The 27,720-nt window shown below is 50.2% G+C and overlaps 1 protein-coding gene across 2 annotated transcripts; it reads left to right on the top strand.

Moving 5' to 3' along the window:
* Positions 1-82: 82 nt before the first annotated feature.
* On the top strand, positions 83-27,395 carry ZBTB7A (zinc finger and BTB domain containing 7A). 2 transcript variants are annotated; one of them, XM_048831332.2, is made up of 3 exons: positions 83-195; positions 18,654-19,858; positions 24,344-27,395. In XM_048831332.2, the coding sequence occupies exons 2-3, from the start codon at positions 18,669-18,671 to the stop codon at positions 24,795-24,797; spliced, it is 1,644 nt and encodes a 547-aa protein (XP_048687289.1). In that variant the 5' UTR covers positions 83-195; positions 18,654-18,668; the 3' UTR covers positions 24,798-27,395. The 2 variants fall into 2 exon arrangements, with proteins under 2 accessions (XP_048687289.1, XP_048687290.1); XM_048831333.2 differs by lacking the exon at positions 83-195 and adding an exon at positions 1,451-2,118.
* The last annotated feature ends 325 nt before the right edge of the window (positions 27,396-27,720 follow it).

Raw genomic sequence — 27,720 nt, 5'->3', positions numbered from 1 at the left:
AGAGAAGGGAGGACCCCTTTGCCCTTAGAGAAACCAGGAAGGGAGTTCAGCATCATACGGGGCTTTGCATATACAGTTACAGTAGGGGCAGTAACACCAGAGAGAGAGAGGGAGAGCTGGCCGGGAACTGACTCCAAACTCCAGGCGGACCCCCCCCCCCTACCCCCCAGCCCCGCCACCCCCAGGACCAGCAAGGTAAGACTCCGGGGGGATCGGGCTGTCTCTGGTGGCCCTTTGGGGTGGGGAGGTGCTGAATCAAGGGGACATTTCACCACCCCCCCCCACGCTTCCCCCCCACCCCCACCTCGAACAGGGAGGCTGCTTTGGAAGGAGGAAAGTCCCTCGCCCCCCGCCCCGCTCCCCCTGGCTTGTGCTTTACTTTATTCCCCCTCCCCCCAACTTTATAAACCTCCAGATTTTTTTTAATGGGGCGGGGGGGGGGTTGTCCGAGAATTTATAGCAGCTGAGGGGGGGTTGCAAAGGGAGGGGGCAGAGGGTGAGCAGCGCGCGTGTGTGTGCGGGGGGGGGATTCATTTTCTTCTCCACGTTCTAGGGAGGGTGTTTTTAATCTGCTTGCTTGTCTCTCCGCATTTGGCAGTAGCAAGGCTGGTCCAGGGTGCTGGGGTTGCAATGTGGTGGGGGGGCAGCTTGGGGGGGGTTGCAAATAACTTTGCGGCCATGCAGTTAATGCAGTCCCCCCCCACCCCCACCCTCTATTCTCTGCTGCGTGCATACGTTGTACTTGGCTGGGCTGGTGCTTCCTGGGGGGGGGAGTTTTTTTGAGGGGGGGCTTGCAAGCAAATGGGGGGGGAGACTCGCAAAGAGGGGTGGGAAAAGGAGGCTCGTGGGAGTTGTAGTTTCCCCGCCCCGCTCGGCCTTGCAGGTGCAATGGGGCCGCGGACTACAACTCCCAGGTTGCCCCGCGCAAGGCCGGGCGCCTCCAAACCAACCCTGGCCGGGAGGTGTGTTGAAAGGCAGGCGGCCGAGCCAATGGGAAGAGGACCTCCGCCCCTCCTTCCCGCCCGGCTCCGCCTGGCCAATGGCGGACCGAGGGCGCTGCGAGAGTGGGGGGCGGGATGCGGAGGCGCCGCCGAGAGGAGCTCGGCCAGCGGGGCAGCGCCCCCCCCTCCCCGGCACTTCCGGGCCCCCCCCCGCCCCCTTCACGGGCAGCCCAGCCCGGGGGCGAGGGGGGCGGGGTCCCCGGCCCCCGCGCTCAGGAAAGGCCGCGGATGCGGGGCCTAGTGTAGGCCCAAGCCTGGGTGGTGGCCGCAGGGCTCAGGCCCGGCCTCCTGCCCCCACCCCCAGCTCAGGCCTCCATTGGTCGCTGGCAGCCCGGCGAGGGGAGGGGTGTGGCGCGCGGCCAGGCTCCCGCGGGGAGGGGGCCGGATTGCGGTGGGGCTTGGCGCCCTGCTGAGGGGGGAGGGGCGGGGCCGGGCCTCGGCGCCCAGCCCAGGGCAGGGAGCCGGGTGGGGGCCCTGGCTCCAAGGTCGCCCAGGAGCACAAGGCCGCCCCAGTGCGCGGGGAAGGGGAGCCGGCTCTCCCCTCCCTTGGCAGCCGGAACAGGCGTGGGGAGGCAGCTCCTGGGCTCCCGCCTCACGCCCCCGGGCAGTGGCACCAGGCTGCAGCTGGATCATCCCCCTCCCCCCCCCCCGCGGCGCGTTGCAGGGTGTGGGGGGGGGAGCCCTGGGGAGGACCCCTCCCCATCGGCCTGGCTGTGCACGGATTCAGCCAGTCAGTGGCACCGAGAGGAGAAACCGCCCTGCCAGCCCCCTTGGAGCGGTGCAGCCCTCGAGTCTCGAAGCTGGCAAGTTGCTGCAGAGGCTGGAATGTGGAGACCAAGCCAGTATCCTAAAGGGTTCGGCATCACTGGCTCAGGCTAGTGGGACCGAGGGACTTCTCTGCCTCGGCCCGTGTTCAGGGCCTTCCTTGGCCCTCCTCCTCTGAAACCACAGCTGATCCTTGAGTTGGGGATCAGGGAGCTATAAATCAAGCCCATGCTTTGGGCCCCGAGCCAGTCTAAAAAGCTCTCCCATAGAGGCCAGGAAATATATCTGAAGGTCATTGCACGCTTCCCATCGTGAACCACAGCTCTTGCGGGGCTGGTCCATTAGATAACAGGTGGGTGAGTTGTGGTGACCATGGTTTGGAGCTGGAGGCTGGTTCCTTGCTAGGTAGCTAGCTAGCTGGGGAATGGGAGTGCTGCTGTCTGTTCTCTGTAGGTAAAGGTTTATACTGAGATCATGGAAAATGTTAAATGTGAATTTGTTAAACCTGTATGTAGCTTACAGTTCACAAGATGTCAGACCTTTCTGTCATTCTTCTCGGGGATCTTTATGCTCCCAAAGTTTGTGCATTAGCTACTGCTTGGTCTAATAAAATGCATCACATTGAGGACCAATATGGCTACCTACATCTTCTACTTACTACAGCATTTTTAGCAGACTTCCCAGTGGTTCCCTGGAGGGTCCATTATTTCCAAGCAGCAGCCTGGACAGCGAATGGTCCTGACTCCCTGTAATGGCCTCTTGGCAGGATTTACAGCTGGTTCCTGAGTTAAACTAACAAGATTACCCACCTCTCTGCTAATTTTCTGCCATTAAATGTATTATTTATATCGTTCCCAAAGTGTATTAGGCACTTTATGGACAAATAGTTAGAGAAGATGCCTGCCCTGAAGGGTTTACAGTCTAAGCAGGTGGAAGGATGAGGATTGGTGGTTGTGTGCAGTGCAACAGCAGAGAAGCAGTTAATTCCATGATTTTTTTGTTAGTACTTTGGTTGAGGAGATGTGACAGAGTATTACAGTTTGCCTTAGAGTGAAGGAGCAACCTATGGTCATTTATGAGGGTTGATTTGGAGAAAGCAGCAGGTTTACCAATTACAGCAGTTTGCTTACGGATGCTGTTTTTAAACTTTTTCTTTTTTTTTTTGTCTCTGAACGGGTTATTGGAGGGGAGCCATTGCTGTTTAATATTCATTCTGGCCGTTGTTCAGGCTTGTTCTGGGAAAAGAGGGAGTGCAGCGGCACAACCCAAATGTGGATGAGGTGGTGGGATTTTTCCACCATGCCTCAATTGTGCATAGGGAGAGTTTTGCAGTGCCGGAGTTCTAATGAATTAGATGGTGGATAAAAGTCATTCCGTGCTTTATGCTGATCTGTGGCTTTGTGTGGCCTTTTCTGAGCTCAGAAATGCACCTTGTTGCATTGTGGTACTGGGATCGGATCATACTTAGCCATACTCTATACTTACTTTTTCTTAAGGGCATGTGCTGAGCACTGGAGGATCCCGTTGACTTTGGCTGGACTTGGGGCTACCCATAACCTCTGAATGTCAGGCCAACTCCAGTACTGTACTAATCTGTGTGAATGGGAATTGAAGACTGAAAGGTTTTTTTTCTTATGGCTACGCTTTTGCAGCCATAAGTAACTGCTTTTTGTCAGTGAACCCAAAGCTCGTTAATAAGTTAGAAAGTCTAAAGTTGAGGCACCCTGGCCCAGATCCTCAAAGGTATTTAGGCTCCTAACTCCCACTGATTTCAATAGAAGTCAGGAGCCTAAGTACCTTTGAAAATCTGGGCCAGTGTTACCATTAAGCTGTTAAATTAGCATTTTGTTCACCTAAGTGGTTATTTGGGTGCCAAAGTACAAATTTTAGAACCCAGTTTAGAATTGAACATCCGAACATAAGTGCCTGTTTTAGAAATCTAGGCCTGTGAAATTGCACTCGTAAACTTGAAAATCAAACCCGAACATTGGAGATGTGCCATTGAATCTTGATTAAAAGTGACAGTCTTAGGATACTACGTTTATTGAATGCAAAGTCATCTGTGACAGACAATTAGACTTCCACTTGTTATCTTGCTAATCAAAGCAATAAACAGTCATCCTGAACTTTGGAGAGACCAGCATGTCTTTGTAATTAAAAGCCTTTTGATGAGCAATATTTAAGAGAGAGAGAAAATTAGCATCTTGGATGGTGAGAAATATTTGTGCAAAATCCCATGACCCTTGGATCCGAAATGGGATTGTTTTTTTCTCTTCTTCTGATTGGTCACGTTGCAAGCCAGTCAATAGTGTGTCCATGCCTTCAGTACCTGAACTCAGAGCATCCTGCTAATCCTGGAACAGCTCCAATACGGTGTCAGAACAGGAGTAAATGAGGTCAGACAGGCATTGGGATTCTATACAAATACCTGAGACAATTGTTTTGTTTCTCCTCATACTCCCATACAGTATCTTGATGCTGCACATAGTCTTGCATCACACTGTCGAAAGCTCAAATGTTGCGGATGGATTCTGGAGAAAGGACTGGATAATGTTCTTAGCTGTCCAAATGGCAGTAATCTGTTCTTGTGGAGCAGGGCGTAGGGTGATCACTTGTGGAGTCAGAGAAGAATTTCACCCCAAAGACCCAGTGCATGATGTGGTTTTTCACTTTCTTCTGAAGCATTAGGCTTTGGCCTCTGTTCTATTTGGGAGACAGGACCACAAGTGGGTTCTCCCCTGATATGACAGGGGGTGGGACACTGTACTAACGGGACTGCTCTGGTATGGCTTTAGGTAGAAGACAAGACTCAATAAGGGGAGCTAGTGGTCTGCTCTGGTATGACAAGGAGTGGGAGACGGACTCCTGGTGTGCTGTAGCATAGCGGCAGGTGGCAGACAGGACTAGTAAATCTTCAGTCCCCAATGACACACAGCCCCAGAGTTCGCTGTGGGTGTTTAGCACTTCCATGACTACTTTTCTTTTTCATTTTTTCTTTCCATCCCTACTGTTCTTTAAAGCCCCTCAGAGTCATGGTCTGAAATGCCACAAAATTATACCTCATTCTCTGGAAGGGCACGTAACACTCCTTTCACAGCAGATCATGCATGTGGAGCAGTGCTGCCCAATGTGTTTTAACACCATCTATTATTCTGATTGCGCTCTTAAAGTTCTGATTGACAAACCCAGCTATTCTGCACTGGAAACCAGGAAGTAGACCATTTTTTTCCCCCCCCTTCTTGTTTCTGAATGCATCTTCAGTAGAGTGCTGTGCAAGTCACTGGAGCTTGGGCTTGTTGCTACAGGTAGATATTCTCTCCTTACCCAAAGTCTCCTGCCCCAACAAGTAGAGAGGACAGGAGGTGCTGTTCAGCATTCCCTTCCTTCGTATCTGTACAATCAAGTATTACGCTGGAGGAAAAAAAGTTAATGGCAGGACAGAGTTCCTAGGAATTTATTTTATTGCATGCTTACTGCTGGGATTTGTTTTTGCACTTCAAGTAATGAGCAATAAGACAAGAACTATCTGCTTATCCACAAACCAGGCATTACATAAGTGCCGGTCCTGCCTTGTGTGCTTTGCTTTGTCAGTGAACCTAAGCCTTCGTCTTTTTATTTTTTCCTTCCTGGTGTGGAAAAGATTATTGGCCTTTGAGGCAATCAGAATGACATGAGACCTTTAAACTCTAAAGCTAGAGGGAGCAGGAAAGGAAACGTATTTGAGGGAGGGTTTTGGTCAGGGTGGAGGGGAGTAGAGACTCAAAAGGGAAGCTGTAAAATGGTTGCAGTTTTGAAGATGACTGACTGGGCCTCGGAATCCGAGGGCAGTGGGGAAACTAGGTTTCAAAACATATCCAAAGCTAGCCTGAATATGTCTGTTTGCAAGACAGAATAGTAAATGTGCGTGAGATCATGTGGGGGTGAGACGTCATGGGAGGGGTGCGTGAATTGAAAAGAGAATGTGTAGATAAAACAATAAAGGATGGGATTGCGAAGAAGTGATTTGGGAATGAAGGGGACTAGTCCTGAGGTGCCCAGTTCTACAGGTTGCCCAAGGTTGACGCTCTGAGAGAAGCTCTGGTTGCATGATGGGAGTCCTGCTTGAGTAAGGAATGCAGGATTTGGCCTCAAATGCCTGGTGTCCACTTGTGCCCTGACTTCCAAGTAGCTAGAACAGAAACATGGCCTCCGTAGGAGGCCTGTATCCTCACCATCTTCTAGTCCAGATGGAAATTTATGGACTGACATCCCCTCTCCTCCACTGTGTGCCAGAGTCCCGCCATGGCCCCCTGCCAGGTGAGGTCAGAGAGTCCTTCCTAGTTGGTGTGCTGTGGAGTGGGTTAGCACTGGAGCCTGTTTCATTTTTTTTAATGGCGATTCTTCAGACTGATGCCAAGACTATTTGGTGACGGGTGTTGATCTTTGAAATTTTGTTGGCTCTTTTTTGTGTGTGCAGAGCTTGGTTGCCTTCAGATTTACAGAGCCAACAAGACACAACGCTTCAACTCTGCCCTTAAAACAGAAGCCCTCATGTCTTAACTAATTCAATTCCAGGAATGCTCCCTCGCACCCCATTCCCCCTTTTCAAAAATGGTGAAGTCTGAGGTTTCCTAAGGGAGTTAAGTGCCCAGAGACTGTAAGAGTTGGACATTTCAGGAAGTAAAGCTGTCTTTGAAAATCCTATCCTAACTGTGGTTTTGTAGTGATGCATTCTGGTCACTTTAAATATTTCCCTCTTAAAAATAAGTAATGATCTTAAAATCACCACAATCTGTTTGTTTGTTTATGGCAATACCAGAGAAACTTAGGGGGAGGAGAAAGTCCATTGGACTGTGATAGGCATGCAGATAAATTTGCTCTTGGCCTTGAGAGTTTGATCCAGCAGTGGAAAAAAAGACCTCCCATTAAACCATGCGTATGGGAGGAGATTGTCATTGGTGTCTGACTGTTTGAATAGTGCACTATTGTAGTGTACAAGCAAACAGGTTTGGTACACACACAGGTCTTGACTGTGTTGCTACACATATACATGTATCAAGACACGTTCCTGTGAGATTAAATGTGATCCCTGATGACACAGGAGAAAATTGGCAAGGAGGTCTGGGTGGAATAACCAGTTAAGACAAACCTTGCAACACAGAAGTTTGCCCTACTTTTTAATGTCAGTGGTTAAAACGGCCGTGTGTTGACGTAGCATAGAATCATCCCCTGGTGTCTCCTGTGCTGCCCATCTATAGGTTAGCTGGCTGGGCTGGGTTGTATTTAGCCGCGTGTAGGGCTTGCTTCTGCTATGCCTTAACTGAAGGGTTTCCTTGTCTTAATGTACGATGTGCCATACTGGGTCAGACCATTGGTATCTAATCACTGTCTTGCTTCCGATGTTAACCAATACTTGATGCCTCAACAGAAGGTGAACTGCCCCAATACACTCTGAAAGTGTGATGCAACACACGTGGGTACTTCCTGACCCCTGCAGTAATCAGGATGTGCCATAAAGCAGGAAGATTTGATTACCCCAAGTTAGTTTGCATGGCCACAGATGTTGACTATAATAGCCAGTCCTTTAATAATCAGCTATAGTATTTTTCTTATTCCTATGGTAAAACATTCAAACCATGTAGGCCTTGTCCTGAGATACACGGAGCACCTGCCACTCCTCTCTGAGTTCAGAACATCTCGGGTAGGGCCCTACATAGAGCGATACTGCTTTTTGTTCTGAATTTACCTGTTGTCATTGTCAGGTGTCCACTTGCCTTGTGGCACAGCCAGAAAAAGGAGTGGCTTTCACTTTACCCTCCACAATCTTAATTCTCACGCTCATCCCTTCTGCTATTATTTGTATTATGGTAATACCTAGAGGCCTGAGGGGCTGGGCACTGTGCAAACACACAGCAAGGGATAAACTCTGCCCCCCTCCCCCAAAGAAATCAATTTAAATAGAGGAGGCAGACAAAGGGAGGACAACAGAGGCGCAAAGAAGTGAGGTGACTTGCCTAAGGTCACACAAGTCAGTTGCAGAGCTGGAATAGTTCCCAAGTCTCCTAACTCCTAGTCCAAGGTCTCTACCAGTTAGATCACACTGCCTCTGATTTTTCTAGTCTCTAAACTAAATCCTAGTGGATTTGTCCTCCTCATCAGACGATGAATCTGGTCTATTTAGCTTAACAAAGAGAATGTTAAGGAGTGACTTGATCATAGTCTGTAAGTACCAACATGGGGAACAAATATTTAATAAAGAGCTATTCCATGCCATCTACCAGAGAAAGGTCTAATATGGCTGGAATGTGGCTGGAAGCTGAAGGTTGACAAACTCAGACTAGAAATAAGGCGGATATATTTAATGGTGAGAGTAATTAATCACTGGAACAATTTACCAAGGGTCATGATGAATTCTCCATCACTGACCATTTTTTGAATCAAGATTGGATGCCTTTCTAAAAGTATGCTCTAGGCATTATTTTGGAGGGGTTCCCTTGCCTGATTACATTCAGGAGGTCAGACTGGATTATCCCAGTGGTCCCTTCTGGCCTTGGAATCTCTTAATATCTCGCTCATCTTCTATAGCCATATGACTAGGGCCCTACCAAATTCACAGTCCATTTTGGTCAATTTCACAGTAATCGGATTTTAAAAATAGTAAATTCAATGATTTCAGCTATTTAAATCTGAAATTTCCTGGTCTTGTAACTGTTGGGGTCCTGACCCAACTCTGAAGGCAGCAGTGCAGAAGTGAGGGTGCCGTGTTTTGGTATTGCCACCCTTACTTCTGCGCTGCTACTGGCTGGGTGCTGCATTCAGAGCTGGGCACCTGGCCAGCAGCTGCCGGCCTCCCAGCTCTGAAAGCAGTGCGGTAGTAAGGGTGGCAATACTGCACCCCCACTACAACAACCTTGTGAGCGCCCCCCGCACCGTTAACCTCTTTGGGTCAGAGCCCTCAGTTTGAGAAGCGCTGGTCTCCCCTGTGAAGTCTGTATAGTATAAGGTAAAAATGCACAAAAGACCAGATTTCACGGTCTGTGGTGTGTTTTTCACAGCCGTGAATTTGGTAGGGCCTTACATATGACTGAAGAAATTATCCCCTTTTATAGAGGCTTTCTCTATTGGGTCGTCATGTGAAATGCATGTACGTTTTAACAGTGCCAGAAACTGAAGGACAAGTAATGAATCTCTTTGCTGGTGGGGTGCAGTGTCCCTAATAATCTCCTCTCTTACAATGAGGAATCCCAGCCCTTTAACCTCTTATTACATTCAAACAGAACCACTGATGCCAGGAAGTCAGTTCAATTTGGGTAGCAATTATCTCCCTCTTTCATCCCAGCTCTATGCAGGAGGAAGTACGGATCTGGGTCGCTGTTTAGTCAGAGGGAGGAGGAGGAGAAGATAGACATTCTTCCTTGCAGAAGTTTCAGTGATTTGGTGGAGGGCAAGGCTGGAGGAGAGTTGTCCCTAATCCTTTGTACTTAATAGCGCCTTTGAAATGAGCATCTCAAAGAGCTTTGCATTAAATTGTGTGTCAGACCAGTTCTGAGGTAGCTGAGTGGTGAGGTGCCTGTCTGATAGATGAGGTACAGAGGGAAGAAGTGACTTAGGGTATGTCCACACTGCAAGTCAACCCCTGCAGCTGGCCTCTGTCAGCTGACTTGGGCTCGCACTGCAGGGGTGTAAAAGTGTGGTGGAGATATTTGGGCTTGGGCTGGAGCCCAAGCTCTGGGACTCCTGAGCCCAAACGTTTACACCACAACTTTACAGTCCTGCAAGCTGGAGTCAGTTGATGTGGGCCAGCCAGGGGTGTTTAATTGCAGTGTTGTAAACACACTGAGTGCAGAGGTGGGAGTAGGACTTGAATGTCCTGACTCTCAACTCTCTGCTTTAACCACTCCAGTGCACTGCCTCTCCAACACACATGGCTGGTCAGCATGTCCTGGAGTAGGGCGGTAAATGATATCTAGTCAGCTGGATCTTTGCTAAGTCATCCCTCAGCTGTTTTCATCTTTGACACAGCAATAAAAGGAAAAAATATGAATGCTAAAATTGTTGTAAACAGGGTGGCTTGTAAATTTCAAATCAGTGGCTTGGGATGCCTTCCCTCAGCTCTCCGTAACTTACCCAGCTGATGGGGCATTGCTGAATTACCTGCTAATGCCATGTGTTCCCAGGAGTTCCACCCATACTTCTGGGTGGTGGTAATGCTTGGTATTTGCCTAATGCTAGAGGTTCTTTTGATGATGGTTTTTATCTAGTGCTGGGAACTGGACAAGACCTGTCTGCCTCCTGAGTTTAAGATCTAACTCAAAAGAATTCAGATGCCAAAACAACAGACTGGAGTTTTTGTGTGTGCCAATTTTAGATGCAAATGTCCCTGACCAATTCAGATGCTCTGCCAAATATATCGGCCCTAGACTGGCTTCTCTGAAGGCACACACAGGATGCAGCCGTTTCTGATCGAGGAAATGGTTGACGATTTAAGGAGGTTTTTCCGTGTTGCCTTGCCCCTTTTTTGGTCAATGATCGGAGAGGAGAGCTCCGAGGAAAACCTGCCTTGTCACTTGCCATCACTGAAACTTCTGCACGGTACTGCGCTGTTGGAGGTGTTTGTATTTTTTTCATGTGAAGTAAAACCAAGGTTCTTTATCACTTATGGTCAAGCGTCCCACGGCACTTGTTGGAAGACCAATGGGCATTAATTCAACTTCTTTCCAAACTTCAGATTGAGTAATTACTCTATAGTCTTCCTGTCTAACACCGCCAGGGGAATTTAATGGGATGTGGGAGTCCTCTTTTCATGTTGTAAACTGTTGTGTGCTGTGTACATCCCACTCCAGAGGTGGCTGCATTTCAGTGGTGGGTAGTTCCTGCATGCCAAGTATATGGCTTGTACAGTACTTTGGGCTAAGAAGTGAACCATAAATACAAATGGGGAGCAAGCAAAACTCGTTGTAGTTAGAGGCTGGAGAATTGGTGGTAAAAAAAATCCAAAATGTTTTTTTTACTTTTACCCTTGAACAGGTACCTGGTATAAAAAGCAGAGTCATAAAATGGGGATCTGGTATCCCTATATGCCTTGCTGCTGCTTCTACCCTGACGTGCTCTTCTCCGCAGCAGTAAGAGACAAATCTCTGGCAGGTCAAACCTGGGTCTGGCAGGTGAATGGGGGCAGGTTATGTGATGGACCCTAGGACAAGTGCAGGTCATCTAATGATTTGATTGAAATGGATCTGTTTTTGCCATAATCTAGGTACGCTGGTGCCTTCTCCAGCATCTCATCCATTTCAGCCTTAGTCAACAAATCTGGGGTTTGTGGCCCCAGAGCCGCAGTCCCAATAGATCCAAACATGGCAATGGTTTGTAAGGAAAAGAAACCACAAAATGCACCTTTTGGGGTTCAGTAATAGCCCGTGTAGCATTTTGCTTTTAGATTCACAAGTCGGTCTGGGGAGGTGGCTGAAAGTCATTTCCATCTGACATCTGTGCAGCAGCTGACTTGAGACGCATGTGGTGGTCAGTTCTGGTTCCTAGTAGAGAGGTGTTCACGTCAAAAAGCCACTGCCACACTAGGCACTAGTGCCAAGGCCCACCTTTTCCAGAACAGGGTTGGGGGGGTATTCTGGGGTACCCATGATAAAAAGGGAGGTAATGTAATCAGCATGGGGAGTCAGGAGACATGGGTTCTGTTCCTGGCTCATTGACTTTGGACAAGTCGCTTACCCTCTCTCTGTGTCTGTTACCCCAGCAGTGAAATGAAAATGATGCGTACCCCCCATTGAGATCCGTGAATGTAAAAGTTCTCTCATTGCTAAGGAGGTACCATTTATCTGTTAATACAGAGCATTTCATCCTCCTACACTGTCAATCCAGTGCTTTGCACTAGCTCTAAATTGCCTTTTAATATTCTAAACCATGTCATTGGTTTCTATTGACATCCAGGATCTTCATCTCAAGAACATCCTTTTGTTTTGAAGGTCCACGTAATTCAGATACTCTGATGGCACTACATTGCCAACAGCACATTCCTTTTGGGAAGCGGTTGAATTTTAATAGAGACATGGTGGCATGGCAGAGATGAAACGGGCTGCTACTGAGTAGGCAAACACCCTACTTTAGGAATGCTTCATTTCCTCCTGACTGCCATCTTCCCACCGTTGGCTCTGTGCTGTGTTCTTGAGGCCTCTGCAGAGTTTAGGGAGGATCCTAGGCAGGAAGAGACTTGCTCAGGCTTGCCCTGTAATGCTGCAGAAACTGGTGGCGGCAGAGATGGCTCATGCTCCGAATGGACTGAGAGCTGCATTTCTCTCAAGAGATCAAGGGCTGCAGACAATGAGTGGGAAGGGGGAACGAGGATGACTGTTCCCTAAATATAAATTGAACAGACAAGGACTTGCCTTGTGTGACCTATAATGGGGGTGAGCTATTCATAGTGGGGGAAATTCCCATTTCTCCAGCTGGTGGTGAGTGAGGGATCCAGTAATGTTTGGGCTTTGGGCAGCAAGCTGTTGACCTTTTTTTTTTTAAAAGAGCAACGTTATTTTAATAATCCTCAGCAGCACTCCTGGCTGTACCCTGAGCAATAGGACATAAGCAGTGGCCTTGTGTGACATCTGGGGTCAAATGGCAAGCACCTTCAGCTCTTCCATGCTGTTATTCCCATGAAGCCTTGCTCCTTAAAACCAAGTAACAATGGGACCCTGAAGCTGTCCGTCCCTCTCGTCAATGAGCGAGATGATTTAGCCCTAAACTATTGTGTAACATTGTTATTAAACAGCTGATGTGTTGCAAGAGCTGGTGGCATTTTGGCAGCGGGGAAGGAGCCCTGTACTTTATTTATAAAGTGCTTTGGGATCTTCAGGAGGAAGGATGCTTTGCAAACATCTAGTACTTTTACTGGCTAACCAACCACCTGTGACTTATCTGCCTATACCATATGGTTCAGAGCCCTCATTAGCCAATCAGATTCCTCCTTTCATCCAGCTAAACTTTAAATAAATGCAGGACAGTGTGAGAAAGAATTAAACAAGCTCTTCCTTCAGGCAAACCTGGTCATTAAACAGCATGATATCAACCATTTTAGCTTTGACCCTGACATGACATGGGCATGTCACTTGAATTCAAAACCTCACCTTTCCGAATTCCCATAAACTGCTGACTCCAATGGCAATCATTTTGGAATCTGTCTTAAATAAACCAGTTACAATTTGTGAGTTGTCAAGTCATGTTTCTGCTTTTTTTTTTTTAATTAATTTGTCTGCAAGCCCTGAAAGGAGTTAAAATGACCTTTCTGTGTGAAAATAACTTCCCTGTTACAAGTAACAGCCCAGATTATCGAAATAGGAAGAGACGGGAGTAGGGGGGAGTATTTCTCTTCCACTTTGTACATTTCATATCCCTTTGTGTATTGTCCCTTTCAGTGTTTCCCCAGCAGAATCTGGGCCTACATTAAGAACAGTTTTGCTGGTACAGCTATCCCAGCAAAAACCTTTACTGTGGATGCAGTTAGGTTGGTATAAAAATGCTTGTACCAGTATAGCTAATGCTGGTTTGAGTTAAACAGCATGAACTGTACTGACATAAACACAGTTATACCAATATAACTCTGTCTACAATAAGGCTTTTACCAGCATAGCTGCGTTGATCTTAAAAAAAAAAAAAAACCCAGACCACCCCCTAACTGCTATGTCAGTAGAATTTTTTAGTGTAGACCAGGTTTCAGTTAGTTTCCCTTGTTGTATGGCCCTTTTGAGGGAAGGGGTACTGTGCGACCCTTTTTTCAAATTGACTATATTTAAAGTTGACAGTGTACCTTGATACACATGGATATAATTTTGGAACCTCTGAAATGCAGCCCCTTCTGGGGTGAAACGTAGCATCTTTATAACAGCACCTAGCAACGCAATCTAGGACAGTGAGCGTAGACTGTCGTATTCAGCTGGAGAAAAATCTGCATGGGAGATTTAGGTCAGCTGTGGCTCTGTGGCTCACTCAGCCCTCGGCTTGGCAGTTGTGCATAGCCTGAAAGCCCTCAGCACACCTGTCCGTTGGGCACTGCACTGAGACCCATCAAACTCATTTCATACAAGTCACCGAAAACCCCATGGCTCCATGAGGCCTTACAGTTGCAACTGACATGGGATGCTTTGCAACCTGTAAGGGTGCAAGTCTCCCTGTCCCATTACTAACCCTCTGCGTGTTTTAATAACCTTGCCATTCAGAGTCCCTGAATAAGGGAACAGTGTATGTGATTTCTGCCAGCTGTTCGGAAGAACTTAGCAAGCGGTAGGCAAGGTGAAAAACCTTTGTGCTGTTGGCTGAAGTTTTCTAACCAGCGCTGCTGTGATACAGAAGCTGTTTGCTCATGGATAACTGAGGATGCTCACTGGGGGGGTTGGGAAAGATGTGCTAGGAAGTGTATATGTTTTTTAAGCTCCTTCACGTTCTCAGCTTCTGTAAATTTAAACTGTAGATCAACACAAAAGGCATTTTGTCCAGAATAAGTTGTGAAGTATACCACTTTCCATGCCAAGGCTGGAAAGTCTCATGACCCAGCACCATTCCCACACTATGCTGTCGATTGTCCCGGCTTCCAAGTTGTGTGGGATTAACCCTTGCTTGGGTGGTTGACTTGTGCCCCAGCTATGGCTGGGCATGACAAACGCCAGCTGTGTGAGTGCTGCAGGCTGGCTGGCCAAAAGATTATTTCCCAAAACTTCTAAATCCTTTACCCAACTCAAATTCTTTCTAAAAGGGGGGGAACCTCCCTCCAGCATCTAATCTGGGGAAATCTCTAAATTGCATTTTTAGGACCAGACCAAAACCCACTCGCTTAGTGGGATAGCAGTCTGTCTTGCACGTTTGGCACTTCCTATTTTCAAAGGCAGAATTCTGCCCATAGTCACCCACTTGTGAGCTGCCGTGGGTCAGTGGGGATGCATGATTGTAAATTAGGCCAATTCCATCTATTTAGGTACTATGTAGTATTTGAACACCTTACCATTGCTAATAAACATATCCTTGCACAGCAGCCTGTGAGGAAGGGAAGGAATTATTTATGCCCATTTTACAAATGGGGGGAGGGGGGAAATGAGGTACAGAGAAATGAAGTGACTTGCCCAAGATCACCCAGAGAGTCTGTGGCAGAGCCAGGAATTGAACCTACATCTACTGAGTCCCCATTCAGGGCTTTAACCACCTTTCCTCCTCCCTTATCTCTGCACTTCATCTCAAAATGCCATGAGCCCAGAATCTAGGTCAAATTTTGTGCTTAGTTTTAACCTGTGCAACCATATTTCATCCCTTGCAGCTGGGGTCCGTTCCTTCCAGGCCGGGAATGTTTCAACCTCTGTAAAGCGTCTGCATTTTGCATGCCGTGAGGCACCACAGCCCAGCTGATACGTGTTAGTGGCTACCCTCTAATGGATGTGCTTAAGGCCCTTCTCCAGCAGCTCCCATCAATGTGAATGGAGGGACTCCCAATTGCTTCCTTGGATGGGTGCACTTGCACCATGCAACTTTGGGATTTTAAAGCTGGTTCGTGCCGTGCTGCTGCTCAAATCGATACGTTTCATTAGGATTGAGCCCTTGGAGAACGTCTGCTGTGAGAAGCGCTCTCAAACGCCAAAACCGTCCATCCAGGACCCGTTTGATTTCATCCCTGACTGACCCATGTGTGTGTTAGGCCGGACCTCAGGGCGAGGTTTGAGCTGGTCTTTAAGCTATTTGAGTGAGCAAAAAGGTAGCAGGAGTTTTTTAAATAGAGGAAAGTGCAGCAAAATCCCCTCCTCTTGGGCTGAGATAACTCATGGAAAGTTTCAACTTGAAAGCGCTGCTGGGAAAGTTAAGGAAAGTAGGCGTGTGTATGTCTATAAAGACTGTTTTACAACCGTAGCTATTGTGACCGGTTGCTGCCTACCGCTGCTGTAACATAGCGCTATCAATTGCTTCCTTGTGTAGTTAGTTCTGTGCCTGACTCTGCCACTGATTCATTATTTCACTTTGCACAGGTCACGTCCCTTCTCAGGGCCTCAGTTTCCGCTGTTTGGGTACCCCACGGCCAGCGGTATCAGCTGCTGCTGGAGCGACCTGGGGCCAGCGGCTCTGGCCGCTACTTGGGAGGCCCCAGGCAGCTGGCTCTGGGGACCACGTGAGCAGCAGCCGGTGCAGCTGGTCCCACAGACCGCACAAGAAGCGGTCCTGGGGGCAGCCCTGGGGAGTGCCTGAGCAGTGGTCCTAGAGCCAGCCACACCGGCTGCTGTTCTGGGGGGCCCCAGGCAGCTGGCTCTGGGGACTGCGTGAGCAGCTGCCAATGCGGCTGGTCCCAGGGACTGCCCAAGCAGTCATCCTGGGGGTGGCCCCGGGGAGCACCCGAGCAGCTGTCCCGGGTCCAGCCATATCAGCTGCTGCTCACATGTCCCTGGGCAGCTGGCTCCAGGGATCTCTGGAACAGTGGCCAGTGTGGCTGGTTCCGGGAAGCACCTGAGCAGCTGTCCTGGGGGTGCCCTGGGGATCGCCCAAGCAGCAGCAGTCCCGGGATGGCTGGAGCAGCAGCCCCAGGGGTGCCCGAAGGCCGTCCGGAGAGCAGTCCCTGGCAGGACCAGCAGCCAGAGGGCAGTCAACCCCCAGGGCTGGAACAGGGCCCCAGAAGTAGAGATTTAGGCAGGGGTATTTTTGTAAAAGTCAGGGACAGGTCATGGGCTGTGAATTTTCATTTATTGCCCATGTTCTGTCCATGACTTTTACCAAAAAGACCCATGACTAAATCTTAGCCTTAATTATGATTGATTGTATTATTATACTAGAGACCCCTGCTGAGGTGGGAGGTCTGTTGTAGCAGGCGCTGTACATACTTAGCGAGAGCCAACTCCTGCCCCAAAGAGCTTACAGTCTTAACAGGCAACACGGACAGAGGGCGGGAGACAGGAATTATCCCTATCCCTGTTTTACAGATGGGAAACTGAGGCCAAGGGAGGTGAAGTGACTTGCCCAAGGTTGCCCAGGGACTCTGTGCTGGAGGTTGGAATTGAACGTGGATCACCTGATTCCCAGCCTAGTGCCTTAACTACAAGACCAAAACGCTGCCGTTACTCCTGGCTGGCAGATCACTTGAGAAAGTAGAAAGGGTCTGAATGGCCACAGCAGGAAGTTAAGCAGAGCCACTTTGTCTAGCTCGCCTGCTAGGGCTCATTAAGAATGTTAGAAATAGGTATTTCGCGTGGAGAATAACGTGTGTGAGGTTGGCGCGCCAGGTGAACAGTGGCCTTTGTACAGAGCCAAGCACGCTGTCAGCGCTTCCCAATCGTTTCAAGAGCAGCTTTGTCGCAAGGCTCTTTCCTTCCATGAATGGGGGTGCAGCTGATCAACTGCCAGAGCCGGGCTCGTTGGGGAAAGGGGACCGGGGGGGGGCAGGGGCCACAGGTACAGCCTGAGGTTTTATAGGGTCCAGTGGGAGCTAAGATGGCCCCTCCACTCAGTCTGCCAAGGCGGTGGAAAGGCTGCTGGGGTGTCCAGCTGGCATGTCAGGAGCACAGGCAGCTGGGTGAGTGGGGGGAGGGTGTGATGGAAAGTGCTCCACCGGGGCACCCTGCTTCCATTCCATGCATGCAGGCAGAGAAGGAACAGAGGTGAAGCCCATGGGCACTACGAGTGGCAACGCAGCTAAAGGAATGGGGGTCGCTACTCAGCTGCACGGTGGCCCACTGGGATAGGATGGGTGGCTCAGTGGGTTGTGCACCGGGCTGGGGACGTGAGAGGCTTGGGTTCAATTCCTGGTACGGCCGAATGCTTCCTGCGTGACCTCGAGCAAGTCCGTTAATCCATGCTGGGCCTCACGTCCCCGCCTGTCAGCCGGGCTGATGCCTGCCTATCTCCCAGAGCCGGGGGAGGGTAAATCCAGCCAGCACAGTGCCCACATGCATCCCCAGCTGGAGCAGAGAGAGAAACTCCACCAGAGGGACGATTCATAGGGGCAAGAGGGATTCAACCTCCACTACCCGTTGGGTCCGTGGCCTCTCTGCTCACCGTGCCAGCTGCTCTTGGGGCTATTCCGGGAGCTGGGCTAGGTTGCCGTGCTCATTTCAGCCGGGTTACAGTGGGCTGGCGTCCTCGGTTCTGCTGCATAAACTTCAGCAGCTTCCACAACTCTAGGGGGATGCCGTGTGGTGATGGCTGGTGGCACAGGGTGGGGAGCCACAGAGGCCCAGAGAACAACAGGGTCTGTCTGTGTCCGGCAGTGTCAATGAAGCCCCTTCATATCCATCGAGCCCAAGTCCTGTCTCTCTTCTCCCACAGGGAACCCTACTAATTCCACAAGCGTTAAAATCCCCGCTGTCCTCAGGTCTCTGACCTGGGCCCGTCCTCCTATGGTGGGGCCTTGGGCAGCAGGTTGGGGGAGGTTTCGTTATTTCCCTGTCCCTACAGGCCAGTGCTCTTCAGTGCTGTGGCTGTCTGTGCCCTTCCCAAAGGGCGGGATGTGTTGGTGCATGTGCCCTGAGCCAGGCATTGCACCAGAGCTGCTGAAGCTGTCTCGCTCCTTCCCCAGCAAGTCCTTTGTGGATTGTGCCATGAGTTTCTCTCTTTCTTTTCTCCGATTGCTTCTCAGACCTAGGGCGACTTAGCAGGGGATCTCTCCCAAGGAGATGGCAGGGTGGGAGGAGCAAGAGACCAACCCAGTCTGTGACTGTAGAAATGTTCAGTGCAAAGAGGACCTGGGGGCCGGGGCGGGTGCATTGGATGTCTAGTATGAAGGCTGCATGCGTGTCTGGCACATAGATTGCCCCATGTAAAGGCCAACAGACAATAAATAAGACCCATGGTGGGAGATGCTTTTTACAGTCCGAACGCCTTTTAGCAATGAAGGGCTCTAGATCTGATCCTGCTTTTTTTTTTCTCGTCTCTTCCCAGCCCTTGGTGTTGAAAATGGCTGGTGGCGTGGACGGCCCCATCGGGATCCCGTTCCCCGATCACAGCAGCGACATCCTGAGCAGCCTGAACGAGCAGAGGAACAACGGGCTGCTGTGTGACGTGGTCATCTTGGTGGACAGTCAGGAGTTTCCCACCCACCGCTCTGTCCTGGCGGCCTGCAGCCAATACTTCAAAAAGCTCTTCACCTCAGGGTTAGTGGTGGACCAGCAAAACGTATATGAGATAGACTTTGTGAGCGTGGACGCCCTGTCGGCTCTGCTCGATTTCGCTTACACTGCGACCCTGACCGTCAGCACTTCAAACGTCAACGAGATCCTCAATGCCGCCAAACTGCTGGAGATCCAGGCGGTAACGGAGGTTTGCACGGATCTCCTAGAGAGGAAGATTCTGGCCAAAAATGACCAGATGGATTTAGTAGATCAAATTGATCAAAGGAACCATCTCAGAGCAAAAGAGTACCTGGAGTTCTTCCAGAGCAACCCCATCAACGGCCACCAAGGCAACTTTCCATGGACCAACCAAGACTTGAGAGACCTTCAGAGACTGAATTTCCAAGGGCAAGAGGATGACAAGGAGCCGGATTGCAACGGCATGGACTTCTACTCACAAGCCCCCCCAAATGAAAGACCAAAGGTGAACGACGGTGACCCCGACAGCAACCATGCCATGTGGCTGGACAGAGAGGAAGAGGAGGCCCCGGGAGCCTTATTCCCACCTTCCCAGAATGGACATTACAGTGGACACAGCCTGACGGCACAAGGAGAAGAGGAGGCAGCTTCAGGGGGTCACCTGGACCAGCAGGAAGCCAGTAACTCTCCCAGCTTCGTTCCTGGGGGAGCAGAGGCTGAGGAGGCTGAGGCTAGAGAGGTGGACGGGCTGGCCGCCAGTGCCCTGCTGCAGCAGATGATCAGTTCCGTGGGAAGGCAGCAGCTGGGTGAGGACGACCAGAAAGACGACGACGGGGTGATGGATTATTACTTGAAATACTTCAGCAGCTCTCATGATAGCGACGTGTATCCGTCCTGGTCCCAGAAGGTGGAGAAGAAGATCAGGGCGAAAGCATTCCAGAAGTGCCCCATCTGTGACAAGGTGATCCAAGGAGCTGGCAAGCTGCCCCGCCACATCCGCACCCACACGGGCGAGAAACCCTACGAGTGCAACATCTGCAAAGTCCGATTCACCAGGTGAGGGGCAGAGGGGGGCATCAAGGGCGGAGGAGTGGTATTGCACAAGCTGGCTGGCTGCTTATGGCTCGGGTGGGTGTGGGGTGGATCAGCCTTGCACAATCCCCCCAGCCTGCAGTGAGTCATTTCCTTTTTTGATGGGCAAGTGACGAGTGGTTTTTTTTTTGGGTGCCCGGTTTGAGAAACCCTGACTTAGAAAGTGCTGAGCTAGCCACCCTTCTGGAAATTGGGGTCCTTCAACAATGTCAAATGCTCCGAATCTCTATAGTCATTGATTTTATCTTGGCCATGCCTGGGATTTGCAAAGGGGACCAGTGTAGGCTGGGCATCTGGGGGAGCTTGGATTTCTGAGCAGTTTCCCACCCCCATATCCTTTCCATCCTTGGGTGAGTCGCTTTCTTTGGCCAGCAGGGGCTGTTTAATGTAGATGACCCTTTAGAAATGGCCCCGTCTAAAGACTGAAACATCCAGAGCCCATAGAATTGCGGAAAGATATCTGGAGGTAGAATTTGGCCTGTCCTCTGCAAACTTTCTCTTTCTGCAAACTGCCCTGAGCAGAGCTGCTGCTGCCTGATGATGCTGGTTCTGAGAGGAAGGGATCAGGACTGTCTCTCTTCCTCCCCCTTCCCCCCACCAATTTAAAAATCAACTTTTTGTGGCCCCCTAGGGGCATGGGTTGTTTCAGCCCCATTCCTAATGCGGGTCTGTCTGTGCTTCCCTCTGCTGCGGGTGTGCCGAAGAAAGGGGTTATTGTTCGAGTTCCTCTGATTCACTTTAGTCCACGTGCTACAAAGAGGCCTCCTCGTTTCAGCCTTCACGTCTGATTGCAGCGAGAGGCTGGGGGTTCCGCCCAGATCTCTCCGCCCGGTGCCAAGCGATTGCGTGGGCTGGCTGACAAAGAAGCTAAACAGCCTCGCCCGCTGAGCCTGTTTTCTGCTTACGTAAATAGTCCTGGACTCAGGAGCACCAGTGGGGTTCAATTCCCGCGTGGAGCCTGGGGGGGAGGATCAAGCCAAGTAAACGCTGAGCTCATGGGCCTGATTCTGATCTGCCCCCTGCTGGTGTAAATCAGAAGTGACTGGGTAAGGTGGAGCAGCAGCCTCATGGGTGAGAGCAGTAAGCGGCGAGGGGAGAGGACGCATCACACCCAGCTCTCCGTGTGCCTAAGGCTCAGTCCCCTTGATTTCCATTGAAGCGGGAGCCTGAGGAGTTGGTGCTGAGACCCTTGCAGGATCAGGCCGAGTCCCACTGAAAGCAAAGGGAGCTGCACCTGCTGGAGTGTGAACAGCAGGCTGGCCCATTCGCATGGAAAGCTGCGTGCAGATGTGGCGCGGTGATCTACCCGGCAATGCAGTGGGGAGAACTGCCTTGCGAGAGGGCCCTGCATTTGTTAGCTGTGGCATGCAGATAATGCAGTGGGCCTGCTGGGCTAGGGTGCCAGCTGTACCACTCCTGCAACCCGCTGGGCCAGCTCAAGCTCTGGTGTGGGCCAGGCATTGGCCCTGACCGGCGGGCAAGAGACGCCTCCCGCCCCTGCCAGTGAATCTGCCAGCACGGAGAGGGCAGAGTCCTTGAAAGCAACGCATCTGTGGTATGCATAGGTGCATGTGTGCATGCAGTATATGTACACACGAGTGTGAGCCAGCCCACCTTCTCAGAGGTGCTGTTGAGAAGCCGGAGTATGTGTCTGTCTCCTGGGCATGTCCTAGTTGAGGTGCAGACAGCCACTGTCCTGTTACTAGATCCTGCCTGCCTCCCAGCTACAAAGTGTGGGTGTGCGGGGGATAGAGACCGGTGGGAACGCAGTGCTTGCCTTGCTGGGGCGAGTTTGGAGAAAGATTTGATGATGAGGCAGTGCAACCTCATCGCTTTTTGATCTCTCCCTCCTGCCGTACGCCTGTGTGGTTGTATCTCTTTGTCACACACACACACTGCCCTGAGCCCAGCCTACACTTATAAACAAGGCTGTTGCATAATGTGCTAAGGCCGAGTTTCCAGACTGAAATCCAGGAAGCCCGTATGTGGCCACAGAAACCCCCAAAATCAGGACATCTATAGCCTGGGCTGTCTCCCACCATATCCTCTCTGCCCCCCTCTACCCTCCTCCCCACATTAGCAAGGATGCCCTTTAATTGCAGACCCAATGTCACAGCTGTCCCACAAAGACCTGCTCTTCCACCCCCTGTTTACGACTGCAGTTTGTTGACCTCAGAAATGCTAAGTCAGGCGAACGCCAGGGTTATGGAAAATCTTTTTTTGGGTTCCAGACAGAAATCCTGACTGGTGTCCTGCTCCCCTCCTGCTCTGCTCATCTGACTTGTGCCTGTCGGTCTTTGTCAGATGTTGCATTGCTCTGCGTGAGGCCTTTGGGGTCCCGAAGGCTGGGGGTTGGTCTAGCCAGCCCAGGAACCCTTGTGTCTCTTGCTTTTTACCGTAGATCTGATCCTTTCAAATGAAGGTGATGAGAGCAGTTGGGTTCTGCTGCCTTCCCTTTGACCTCCAGGGTTGCAGCCTGGGTTTCCCATGAACCCCTCTGGGTGCTGAGTCACCATGTGCTTTCCTGTGCATGTCTCCTACAGCTTCCCCTGCGCTCTGCCCCGCCACTCCCTTCGTTAAAGAGACATGGGCAGGTTAAAGCTCATCTGTTAAAAATAAAGGTCCTTATCTGTGCTAGCAATAATAATTAATAATAAATTGTCCGTACTATGACAGCTGCTAACAGATCAGGGATCCGGTTATACTGGGCCCTCTAAGGACTGTCTCTCACTCTGTGTATATAAAGAGCTCACAGTTTAAATAGACAAGGCAGACAGAGAGGTAAAATGACTGGGGTCAACAGCAGAACTGGGGATACAACCCTAATCCCCTGAGTGCTAGCCCAGTGCCCCACTCACTGCCTCTCTGAGAACGCCCTACACTAATAAAGCAGGCACTTGGAAATAATCTAGTTTGCTCATCACCACTTATGCTGTTTGTTTCCCTTTGAGCTTCTCTCAGCTTGGAGAATTGCACAGGGCTAGTCAGTCTGAGGTTAGTTTCTAGTCAGTTTCACTTTCTGGGTTTCCTGCACTAGCCCAGTGAGGAATGTTGGGGGGAAAATCATAAAAGAAAGGAAAATCATTTAAAAAATTCTGTTACTATTCAGTTTTTAAGAAAACCTTTTATTTTTCCAATGATGATTACATTTTCGGCTTAAACGCTTGGACAGTGTTCCTTTAACGGGAGCCAACGGAATAATCACTTAACCCATTGCTAACCTACAGGGTGGCCTTTTCAAAACCTGTGCCGATTTCTTCCCCTTTTGGGGCCTGTTCAAAGACCAGTTGTGGACTCATTGCAAGCACTCCAGTTCTTCCGAAAAATGGTCAGCAAAGCCCTGAGGTTGCGCTGGCTCATTCTAGTCTGCCGCAGAATTTTCACCGGGATATGTTCCTCAGTCATGGGATAGGGCCCCATTGTTTGTGTGCTATACGACACAGCCCAAAACACCTGTGCTTGCCCCAAAGCCCCGACAGTATAAGCAGGCCGCTCCAGGAAGTTCTATGTGTCTGAAGATCAGTGCTGGTGAGCGAGGCCTCCGTCACTCACAGACACTCTCACGCTTACTAGGGGAATGGGGATAGCTGGAGTTATAAGGACACAGGAAACATTTTGGAAGGGATCTAAATCCTCCTGTGTCAGAGCATGAGCCAGACCCTAACTAATGGGGGTTGGGAGGAAATTTCCCCGGGGCAGGGTATCCCATAGCTGTTGGGAGGGAAAGGGGAGTTGTGGAACCATTCTCGAAAGCAGCTGATGTTGACCGCAGTAGGTGAGAGGCTGTTGGGCTGGATGGACCCGTGCTCTGCTCAAGCAGGGACACGTGCCTCCGGATTCCTGCGCACCAGGTCCTAGTCGCAGGGCTGCCTCCACGGCCTTGCGGCAGAAACGGCCATCACATGGTTCACATGCGGTTAACTCTAGTGGGGAGTTTGGGGACGTGGACGCTCGGCCACCAGCTCACATCACGCAGGCCAGCAGGCAGCGGCCCCCCTCCGCTAGGGGAAGGCTCCATAGCCCGTTCTCACGGGGCTGAGCCAGCTCGTTCCCTGTGGGAAATCTCCCAGTCCTTAGCACACCCAGCCCCGAGGGATCATGGTGCTGAACGTACAGGGCTCCCCCAATCGCCGCGGGTCTGGGTGGGAGGGTCAGCACATGGCAGGGTGGGGGTGGACGGTCCTCCCTCCGGTCGCCACATGTCTGGGTGAGGGAGAGTCGCCATGTGGCTGCGTGGGAGTGAAGGCTCCCCCAAGCCCCCTCCAATCGCTGCGTGTCTGGGTGTGGGAGGGTTGCTGTGTGGTGGGGGTGAAGGCTCCTCCTCCTGCCCCTCCCCCGGTCACCACATGGTGGCATAAAGGTGAAGGCTCTGCCCACCGTATGGCAACCCTGTGTTCAAGCGCAGAATCCCAGCCCCGCTCCCTGACACCATCTCTCTCTCCCGTGCAGGCAGGACAAGCTGAAAGTTCACATGAGGAAGCACACAGGTGAAAAGCCTTACCTGTGCCAGCAATGCGGGGCTGCTTTTGCGCACAACTACGACTTGAAGAACCACATGCGCGTGCACACGGGCTTGCGGCCTTACCAGTGCGACAGCTGTTTCAAGACTTTCGTCCGATCCGACCACTTGCACAGGCACCTTAAAAAAGATGGGTGCAACGGCATCCCATCCAGAAGGGGGCGCAAGCCCCGGGTCAGAGATGTGAGCGGCCTGCCCGCCCCCACAGGGAACCCCGAAGACGGAAGCTTTGAAGCTGGTGGCGAGAGACAAGAATCACAGGAGGACACCGTGCAGAAAAATGGCCAGGAGCAGCACTTTGAAGATAGTTCTAACAATGAAGCATCAGGAAGATTGAATGTAGAGGAGGGGTCGTCAGAGGGTAACACACAAGGACTCTCCTAAACCAAAAAAAAAAAAAAAAAAAAAGTGTCACAAAATCTAGTTAGTACTTTCCTCCGATTTCTCTTTAAAATATTTCTCTCCCTTTTAAAAAGATATATATATATATATATATATATATATATAATGTTTCCAGTCCTCCCACCACAACCAGTCCCATGGGGACACCTCTAATAGCTAAGGACCTTTCGTTGGAAGGCAGATGCTTAGGAAGTGTGAGATCAGGAGGGTTGAAAGATTGGTCTATAACATGGAAAGAAGCTTCCATGCAAATCCAAAGCTTTATTTTGTGTCCAGACACACTTTAAAAAACGGCAGAGATGCATCTATTTTAAAAAAAAAAAAAAAAAAGGCGAGAAAAATTCCAAGAGGTGAATGGATTCTTCCTGGGCAGTCACTACATTTCGTGCCTCCGTCTGACTGGATGGGAAAGAATCGAGTGCAGCTTTCTCTTCATTGGCAAGTGAAAGCTCCTGAGATGGTCTTTTGTTGATCAGGGATTTGATTCTGCCGTAGGGAGTTCAGATCCTTTCTGGCCTGATGCTGAGCAAAGCTGGCTGAAATCACCTGGTGCATAATTTTTATAATGATAATTGGATGGGGGGAAACTGATGATATTTTACATATTCATTTTTTAAGAATGATTGCTCATGCCACGTGGGTGGGTGATCAGAATTTTGCAAGGCTGCTCCGAGCATCACGTTTGAAATGCCTAGATGCCAGGTGAAACTGTGACCCTCCCCAGGAGGTTTAGATTGGCGCTTTGTTCCCGACTGGGAGGCAGGGCTCCTGTGTTCAATCTTGGCTCTGCCACAGAATTGCTGGTGACTTCGGGCCAAGTCATTTTCCTTCTTCAGGACGCAGCTTCCTCAGCTGTAAAACGAGGCGAACGCTGTTTTGTGTGAGGTTTGGGAAGTGCTTTGAGATCCGGGAAGTGCTTTGAGATCCAGGGAGTGCACGTTGCGATAGGTGCGAACTCCTTCCTCGGCAGATACACTGGTCCATTTAGGGGTTACTGCGTGAGGGTCTCTTGGACAAAAATGGCAGCCCTCTCTGCTCTGTGCAAAGATCTTTGGGGCACTTTTCCTGAGGATGTTTGCAGAGTCCTTGGCCAACATTTCCCCCTCACCCACCCATTGGGCAGCACATTTGTATGCCTCACTCTTATCCTCCACCCCAGAGGTGGCTGCATTTCCATGAGTGCTGCATGTATATAGTTTGTAATGTGTTGTAGCATTAAAGGCCCTGTTTTAGTAAGATAGCCTTGTGGCCACCAAACTTCTCTTTCCCTAGCACACTGAAAACCCTGAATCGGGCAGGAATCTGAGCAATCTAATAAAATTCCAGGCAACCTCTGATTCAGGAATGAGCTAGTTTTGTACTTTTATGACTTACCGCCTGCTCTGGTGCTTGGCAAATTGTGCCCCAACAGGAGCGGAGCGGAGGGTAGATTTTGCTAGATCAGATTGTTGCATCCTGAATCCTAACCTTGCCTTTCAAGATGCAGCAATTATTCAATCTTCCCCGATGAGTCAGCCTCTCTGATCCTCCCCTCGAGCTGAAGCTGGAGCTACCTCTGGGATGTGGCAGGATTCTTCTGTATCTTTGGGCCTGCCGGGAGTTAACGATCAGTAACTGACAAGATTGGGCGTTTAGTCTTTTGCCACCGTGACATGGAATGGACAGCGCCTGTGTGACTGAGCTCTTAGCACCTGTTATAGCAGCTTTCATCCTAGGATCTCAAAGCACTTGATTAGTTGGTTCTGTTAAGTAAAAGAATCTCTCGGAGCAGGGTAACCCCCAGTATATTAGGAATCAGATGAGAGCATCCTAAAAGCAGTTAAAACCCAGGGTTGTTTTTTTTAGAAAAGGGTTATTTAAGGTCTTCCTGAAAGGTGCGGGGAATCTTTCTGGAGATGGAAGCTGCTGGGGTAGAAATAAAAGCACTCTGGGGCTGCTTCTCCTTTAAGGCTTTGGAGTTGAGGTTTGGAATTTATCTCCTCTGGGGCCCTCAGGCTGGGTCATTAAATGCACAGGCTTCTGGGATGGGTAGTTCTCCGTCAGACTGGCACCAATGTATTTACTGTCCAGCAGAGGCAAAGCCTAATTTATTTATTTGAATAGCGGGCACTGAAAGACTGGCCCAGGGGATGTGCACAGAGCTAACGTGGTGGGGTGGAGGAGACGGGCGCTGGGGCTGACCGCGCCTCAAGCCCCGTCGTCCTTTCCTTGCTGCGGTTACTAGAAGAGTGCCCAAAGCTTCACCCAGTGCCCAGTTTCAGTCCCAAAAAGATGCGGGCGTGACCTACGTGTGAGATGATCAGAATCGCAGGCTAACCTGGTCCGAAACGGGCCACGGACTCCTTGAAACAAACGGGATCAGGGCCTAATGCTCAGTTACACCAAGGCCTTTACAACCCTCTGCTAGCACAGAAAGACCTTGAAAGTGGCTTGTAAATTACTCCCACTGTAATGGGGCCAAGGTGGCGTAGGTGTTAGGCCTGGTCCACACACGGGTTTTGTACCAGTATAACTGTTTCAGGTAGGGGTGTGACTTTTAACTGATGCAGCACAGTGCCTGCTGTGGATACAGTGATACCAGTAGAAAGATATGAGAAGGGAAATAAGCAATGCTGGTATAAGCACCTTTCTACCAGTAAACCTGCATCCACACTAGAGGGCTTGTACCCCTTTAACTATTCCGGGACAGGTAAAGGGGTCCAATGCCCTAATGTGGACAAGGCCTTAACACTGAGGATTGTTCCTAACCAGTCCCAGCCCTGATCTGAAACATATCACATGGGTCAGTCTCAATCAGTCCCTATTCCCCAGCTATATAGACTCAAGTATACGGATATAAAGTAAATATTGGTGTGTACTACCCAGCTCCTCCAGCTTAGCAGAGTCTAGAAAGGGCACCTTTCAG

Source organism: Caretta caretta, chromosome 25, assembly GCF_965140235.1.
Source record: "Caretta caretta isolate rCarCar2 chromosome 25, rCarCar1.hap1, whole genome shotgun sequence".
NCBI lineage: Eukaryota > Metazoa > Chordata > Testudines > Cheloniidae > Caretta > Caretta caretta.
The sequence above is the reverse complement of the archived record's forward strand: the minus strand, read 5'-3'. Positions and strand labels throughout refer to the sequence as shown.